Here is a 7,780-nt window from a genome sequence, read left to right as displayed (position 1 = left end):
TTCCCAGCGTGCCCCGCGACTGGTGCGATGACGTCAGGCGCTACGCTCGCTTTAGGCCGCGGGTGCCCGGATGTAGATCTCTTTCCCTCCCCGGAAGGTAAGAATGGCGGAGCCACGGAGCGCAGGGCTGTGGCTCAAGTGGGTGCTATCCACCTCCATCCGCTCCTGGGGAGCTGTGTTGGGCTCAGGGTCCTGGCCTGGTGCCTGTAGGGCGGGTGGGGGTCTGTTGGGGAGGGTTGGGTGCCTCCTGCTGAGCCGTGGTGGAGCGCTGAGTCTGGGCTGGGGCCGCAGCCGGGGCCTTGCGTAGAGCTGTGGCCGGGGTCGGGCTGCTGCGCGGCGCTGGAGGAGCTGAGGGAGCTGAGTATAGCGTGGCTCTCAAGGATAGGAGAGTGACTGCGGCCTTCCTGTACGTTTGCACCTTAGGCTGCCTGCTGGGGGTTGAGTGCAGTCGTTGAACTTAATAACAGCATTAGAGGGCAACTAAAAGGTTAATGACTTTCACACTGCAGTGCTCTGCTTGGCTTTTAGCTCTGTGGTGTATGCTTTTCCAATAACTACAAAAGGTGCTAAGAGCTTTCAGAACGGTATAAAGGATAATCTTATGTTTTTCAGTTTGGGCTTGCTGTCTCAGGTGCTCTGTAGTATGCTTTGTAATCATTTCTCTGCATAGTTTCTGGTCTGTTTATGCCTGCAGATGGCGGGCGAGAAGAAGCCGGGTGAAAAGAAGGCAGGTGAGAAGAAGCCGGGTGAAAAGAAGGCAGGCGAGAAGAAGCCGGCCCAGAAGAAGGTAGGAGAGAAGAAACCAGCTGACAAAAAGCCAGTTGAGAAGAAGGCAAGCCAGAAGAAAACAAATGAGAAGATAAAGAAGCCTAAGAAGTACCATGCCAGCCGCAACCCGGTCCTGGCGCGGGGTATTGGGAAATACTCCCGGTCAGCCATGTATGCCAGAAAAGCATTGTACAAACGCAAATACACTGCTCCAGAAACAAAGGTATGGATGATAAATACCAAGTTTATGTAATTGTGCTGTTTGACAACTTCTTGTGGTGACTGGTTTGAAGTTTCATTTATTTTTCCTTTGTTTTGCTTACAGATAGAAAAGAAAAAGAAAGAGAAGCCACGTGCAACTGTCATCAAACCAGTTGGTGGAGACAAGAATGGAGGCAGCCGTGTGGTTAAAGTCCGCAAAATGGTAAGAAAAAGAGTTGAAATGCTCACAGTGTAAGGCTGTAGCATGTAATTTGTTAGTAGATGCTGTGTCTCTTAGCAGGGTAACAAGTTGTTTAGAAAACAGTGTTTCAGTGTTTTCCTGAAGTACTGGTTGCTGCTGAAGTTTTTTTCTGGAGAGATCATCTTTAAAGAGCAAATTATCTCTTAGAAAAGGAAGAGTCTATAGTGAAAACATTCTATTGTGGATTACAGAGTGGTACACTTTGTTCTTTTTCTTTCTAGCCTCGCTACTATCCAACTGAGGATGTTCCTCGCAAGCTTTTGAGTCATGGCAAAAAGCCATTTTCTCAACACAAGAGGAGGCTGCGGGCTTCTATTACTCCTGGAACTGTTCTGATCCTCCTGACTGGTCGTCACAGAGGCAAGGTAACCGGGAACTTCTGGTGCTCTTGCAGATCTGCAAGTGCAATTGCATTCTGTCTAGATGGTTTTTTCATCCTGTCTTTAAGGGAAAGTCTCCTGGTTTTTTCATCCTGTCTTTAAGGGAAAGTCTCCTGTACAGAGCTGGAAGTTAAAACATGTTAGTCTAGTTGATCATACAGTGATAAAGGAGACTGGCTGCTACCAAAAAAACTACAGGTGCTTGTCATGTTAATTTTGCACTGCAGAATGGCAGGGCTGGTGCTTGTATTACTCTTGCAACAAGGCCAGAACTTTGGCTTGCTATTACAGAGAAAGAATTATGCATTTTCTTGAATTCCTCAGTTTCATTCTGTGGTAGCTCTGTCAAAGCTATAGTCTGACAGATGTTGGTAGCTCTGCTCCTGTGGTGTTTGCTCCTTATGTAGCACAGCTGCATCCGTGCTTGGCTGCTTTATGTATGTACCAACAGCACAGACTGAATGTAGACATGGTCCCAGTTTGGCTGAAGTGTTTCTCAAATGTCAGAGGAGATGTAATGCTGAAACCTGAGGACTGATGTCACATCCCATCTCTTTTCAGCGTGTTGTCTTTCTGAAGCAGCTTGGTACTGGCCTGCTACTTGTTACAGGTAAGAAAACAAAAATATTTTCAGTCTGAATTTGTCTCTGGAATTAGTATGATTTAGCATGCTATGTGTTTGTGTAACTATGAGAAATCAGGCTTTGAGATTTTTCAGAGAAGTGAGTGGGAGTTAATTAAGCTTCAGTATCTGCATACCTGGAAGAGATCAGGAAGTATTTTTTTTTACTTATGAAGAGGCAGTGGGGAAAGGTTTTGTTGCTTGTTCTGATCTTCAGCTGTAAGCACTCATACACCTCAAAAATGCCACTTAAAAATGGTGACTGTTGCCTGTCTTTCCTCTGCCTTTAGGACCTCTGGTTGTCAACCGTGTTCCTCTGCGTAGGGCCCACCAGAAATTTGTTATTGCTACATCTACAAAGGTTGATATCTCTGGAGTGAAAATTCCCAAGCATCTCACTGATGCGTACTTCAAGAAGAAGAAGCTGCGTAAGCCCAAGCACCAGGAAGGCGAGATCTTTGATACTGAAAAAGAAGTAAGGAACATGACTGCTTATTCTTTGTGAATGTCCTTATTGCTTAAAGCCAGGCTGGAAAGGGGAAATCCCATGAAACAAATTGACAGTGGCCCATAGTAGAGAAAGATAATGCAATTAAAATGAGCACATGCAGTAGCATTGAGATAAGCTCCTTTTAAGCTTGGGGATTGTTTTCTACTTCTCCCTTAGCTGGACAACAGCAATGTTTGTTCTAGTTGAATGCCTTTCTTGACCAAGAAACACCTTTACTGTTTTGATACTGCCAACAGCATACTGCTGGCTCCAGCTATCTGCAACAGAAGCCAAACAGTGGCTTCAGTTCTCTCTGCCACCTCCGGTCTCCTACTGCCTATCCCATATTTAGAACAAGTTGAGAAAAGATTTCCTGAAAATGCCAGAACTCAGGGTTTGCCCTGAATCTTCTCTAGAAGAGTCTGAAGTTACTCTGTAGGATTTTAACATTATTCTTTGTACTTTCTAGAAATATGAGATAACGGAGCAACGTAAGACAGACCAGAAGGCAGTGGATTCCCAGATCCTTGCACGAATCAAGAAGGTGCCTCAGCTCCGTGGGTACCTGCGCTCCACATTCTGTCTCTCAAATGGAGTCTATCCTCACAAATTGGTGTTCTAAGTGTTCTGAAAGCACCACATTAAATTTGAGGGGAAAAAAGCAAGGATTTCTGGTGTCTTCATTGCTTTCCATAATTGGATGTGTTGCATTAATCTTGCAGTGCAAATTATTTAAAGGGTTGGAGTACTGCTTGTGGTAGGAAATGGAGAGGCCACATGCAGATGTCTAGAACTGAGCGAGTGCATACGTCTGGGGCTTTGTGGTGCTTTACTTTGTGGGGTTTCTTTTGGTAAGCATTTTTTTGGGATGAGGTGTTTAAATAAAACACACTTTTGATATTAACAGATGAGAACAAGCACTTGAATTTCAAATAGTTTTAACTGTAAATGAGTTGCAGGAGGGGGATGGGAAGTTTTGGGGAACAGACTATAAATGCTGGATTTACTTAACCCTTCAGGACACATTTGAGAATAAACATCCAGATCAAGGCCTCTGCTGGTGTAGTTCTGTATCTTAATTGCTGAAATCTTCTGAGTGTGTGAAGAACCAGGTTGTAGCAGCACCCCACTGCTAGGTAACTCATTAGCATTTTAAAGTTTGGATGCAGCTTTGTTCAAATGGCATTTCTGATGAGCTGCTTTGATCCGTCAATCACTACATAAACTTTGGCAAATATAGCAACTTCTTAGAGGCCTTTCTGGAGCTACACCTTGCTTTTCTTAAGTAGGAAGACCAGGATATTCTAAAGTGAGTTTTGTAGGGTTTAATTACCCTCTGCTTTTTATGCTTCTTGTTCTTTATTTGTAGGCTCTAACATCCTTAATTATGAAGCAAGAATCCTTGCACTGCAGTACCTTCTTAGATCAGGGAACAGAAGCATGTTTCTTAATTCTGTAATCTCAGAAATGAGTTAAAAAGCTTCAGTGAAAGGCAAGTGTGTTTCTCTCCTGGGAAACTTAGGGAGTTTCAGCAAACTTTCCAATCTTAGGAACTGCCAGAAAGCAGCTAGAGAAAGTTCATCCTGTCTGCTTGCTTTCTCTGTTGAGGTCAGTTATCAGATACCTGGAAAAAAATGCTTAGATAGTAATAGCTCTGTTCTTACAAAAACTGAGGATGTACATATTAGCAAATCTGGCGTGCTTGAGGTCTTTCTTAGCCAGACTTTTGCAGGAAATGAGGCTTATATAACTGCGCCATCTGTTTTCCTATTAATTCCTAGAGGAAAATAGCCAGTGGGGTCAAACTTGACAGGGAGTCAAGATTTCATCAAATTCATACAAGCTTCAGGAGAAGAGGTTAGAAAACGGAGTGAGACAGCCCTCACTGGGGTTGTAAGCCTGCAGTGTGTCACATAGTAACCACAAATGTTTTGAGGGGAAGGACAGGGTCTAGATTTGTGGACAATACCCGGCTCTGGATTCTCACAGATCAGGGACTGTAGTTCTTTCTATAGCTAATGCTGGCTGATGTTAGGATATGGAGGCACTGATTGTCCTTCCACCATCTTCCTCTTTAATTAAATTTAATTTCCGTGTGCTTCAGCAGAGGGAGCCGATGAGCAAGCTTTGTCCAAATGCAGCAAGCACTCTCATGCTGCTGGCTGGGTGTGTGTTTCATGATCTGTGTCAGGTTCTGCCCTGTGCTGTTCCTGGAAGATTGTCTTTATTTTTCACTGTCAACACAGCAATGTTTGTGATGAGTCGCATCTTCTATTGCATGTGGTTTGGTGGATGATGGTCACAGTTAGAGGCTTTTAAATTGATGGAGATTTTACAGCAGTGATGAGGCTGGCCTTGTTAGCATAAATCAACTAGAAAGACATGCAAGTGTTGGATGCATCTCACTGCTAGTGCTGAAGTTAGCTGGTTCTACTGAAGGAAGCAAAGCAATATGCTTAGAAATTTTGCTTAAAGAAAGATTGTACGCAGGGGTATTTAAATGGGGAAAAGGGTAAAAACAAAGCAGACCTTGATGAATAGAGTCTGTAGCTCCATGTGATGTTGCAAAGTCTGCAAACCAAGATTCAATTGCACAGTTGCACTCTAAGGAAAAAGTTAAAAGGTGTTCCTGTTTCAGTCATTCCCCTTTTGGAATGGGGAAGCTGTAGTAAGGAAATAGCTATGTGGGTTAGTCTAAGGAAACAAATCATTTAGATACAACAGCCTTTTCTGTAATTATGATTTACTGTGATACATTCCTCACATGTGTATCAGTCAACATGAAATTGCTATTAGACCCGTTAATCTTGTTTATTGAGTAGGGAGGCTCTTGACTCTCAATGTGCTGTCAGGATGTGACTTGGTAATGTAATTAATTGTCTTCATAGGTACAGAGAAGTGGTCTCAGGTACTCCTGCCTCCTTTGTCCCAGTATTCTCACTTGTCTGGGGGTAAACCAGCAGCTAAACAGGCCTGTAAGAGCCTTGCAAGGGTGGGGGGGGGGGGGGAAGAGGGAGGAATGAAGGAATGAGTATTTCCTTTGGGGATATAAACTAGCACAAAGGGGTGTGGGAGCAGAGGCACTGGCTGTTAATACCAAATCATGCTTACTGTGCCAAGCAACTCCTCAGGCTTCAAATCAGGAAAAGGGGGATGGCAAAACCCTCATCTTTCATAAGGAAAAATAGCCAGTGAATAGCTGTGATTTGTCTTGCTCTTAACCTCCAAAATATTTTCCCTGAGTTCTGTGAAATCAGTCATTTTTTTGAAGTTATTTAAGGGGGGGGTGGAAAAAAGGAATAATGACAACTATATAGATATCCAAGTGAGAAGCAATGTCAGTATTAGAAGGATTTTTTTCAATCTAGATAATATCATCTGCTACCTGAAAAGTACTTCCACCAAATAAAGAGCTTTTGTGTGCATTCTTGCTGTCCCACAGCTTTTCTCATTCTGAGCATGTAAACAGTTCTGCGTTCCTGGCTAGCTGAGTCACTGCTTTTCACTGAGCATCTGCCACAGAAGAAGCTAGAGACATCCGAAGCCTCAGTCACCCAATCAAAAGTGCTGGAGATGTGCAGGTCCAAAAATAGTGACAGACTCAACCACAGCAGCACTTCATTAGCATCAAATATGCTCTTTGCTTCAGCTGCCTAATAAAGTGATATGTAATTATAATAAAGCATCCTTATGAGAGGAAAGAGAGGGATATTGGGTTTCTCAGGGAATTGATAATATGTTGTGATGCCTTATGATCTATGAGCCTGTTTTTTTACCTGTTAGCTGCCTCTGTGAAATAGCCTGGTGGGTTAAGTCCAGTCCACAGAGTTTTCCTGCTGCTGTGGTGGCTGGCAGTCTGAAAGGCTTCACTTCTGGAAGTTGGTGTAAACTGAAGCTTAATTGCAAGGTAAAGTACTTTCAAGTGGCAGGTTTGTGAAGAACGTTACCTTTTGGTATTTCAGGACTGACATGCTTGTTCTCAACTTTAAGGTAAGCTGCTATGGCTGGAGTGTGAAGGTGTTTTTACAGGACTGCTGTCTGCAGTCTTTTGGCCAGGTGTTGAGACTCTATTTCCTCGCTGATTAAACCAGAAGCAATTACATCTTCGTCCATTTCGTCTGTCCTGTGTGATCTACAGGTTTTTCACTTACTTGACAGATGCATTTGGGATGTAATTGTTTTTAAAATTAAGGCTTTCAGATATCACCAAGGGCTGTACAATGTATCCTATTGTTCAAAAGCCTTGTTTTCATATGAGGAAATAAAATACAAAGATGAAATGTGCGAAAATAGTCCTAAAGAGTAAGTTTGTCTTTTATAGGCAAGGAAGGATGATTATTTTTCAGAACAAACTAATATGGAGGCTCTAAAAAGAACGCATTTATTTCATGACAGATGTTTTGTTAAAACCAGTATTCAAATTACTGGTGTAAATGTCCTGCTAAGCTGACATGAAGATCTGCTTCATGGAATTTTGTAGAAGCTGGTGGGCAACCGTGACTGTTCTCCTTAAAATAAGCATGAAAAATAAACACCCTCTCTGGAATCAGAGAGCTGAAACAACAGCAATTCCAATGACAGACACATGGCAAAACTTCTGTACATTGCACATTATCCACATGATTTCCCTCTGGACTAATGCAGAAAGTGCAAAAAGGGCATTTGGAATGGGGAGCTTTGCATTGTGTGAGAGAAAAGAAGCAAACATGTACACTGGGGACACAAGGGTGAAAAATGAAAACTGCATTTGAGAAAGCTGCTTTGTGAAAATACTGGCTTTGGTCTAACTACTGTGCACAAAAATCTGTGGTTCATTTAATCCAATACTTTCGGAAAGAATATTTTTCCATACTTCTAAGTAAACGGGACTTCACTGAGGCAATGCCTAGCATCATCATGTAATTGTCTTCTAACACAGGCAATCCACTAATCTCCAAACTGGTTAACAGCTTGAATCCAAAAATGGAAATAATACAATGTCAACAATTATGTAGTTGGGCTTACCTGAAGTGACACCTGATTTCACAAGTACCTGCGTAGGGTGTCTCAGCCTGAGC

General features: G+C 42.8%; 1 protein-coding gene across 2 annotated transcripts; it reads left to right on the top strand.

Annotated features, from left to right (window-relative positions):
• Positions 1-72: 72 nt before the first annotated feature.
• RPL6 (ribosomal protein L6) lies at positions 73-3,627 on the top strand. 2 transcript variants are annotated; one of them, XM_010720192.3, is made up of 7 exons: positions 73-97; positions 695-991; positions 1,094-1,192; positions 1,453-1,596; positions 2,173-2,221; positions 2,524-2,708; positions 3,193-3,627. In XM_010720192.3, the coding sequence occupies exons 2-7, from the start codon at positions 695-697 to the stop codon at positions 3,343-3,345; spliced, it is 927 nt and encodes a 308-aa protein (XP_010718494.1). In that variant the 5' UTR covers positions 73-97; the 3' UTR covers positions 3,346-3,627. The 2 variants fall into 2 exon arrangements, with proteins under 2 accessions (XP_010718494.1, XP_019476600.1); XM_019621055.2 differs by lacking the exon at positions 73-97 and adding an exon at positions 98-138 and having other exon boundaries at positions 3,193-3,391.
• Positions 3,628-7,780: the final 4,153 nt, after the last annotated feature.

Source organism: Meleagris gallopavo, chromosome 17, assembly GCF_000146605.3.
Source record: "Meleagris gallopavo isolate NT-WF06-2002-E0010 breed Aviagen turkey brand Nicholas breeding stock chromosome 17, Turkey_5.1, whole genome shotgun sequence".
NCBI lineage: Eukaryota > Metazoa > Chordata > Aves > Galliformes > Phasianidae > Meleagris > Meleagris gallopavo.
This window is presented reverse-complemented; position numbering and strand designations above follow the sequence as displayed.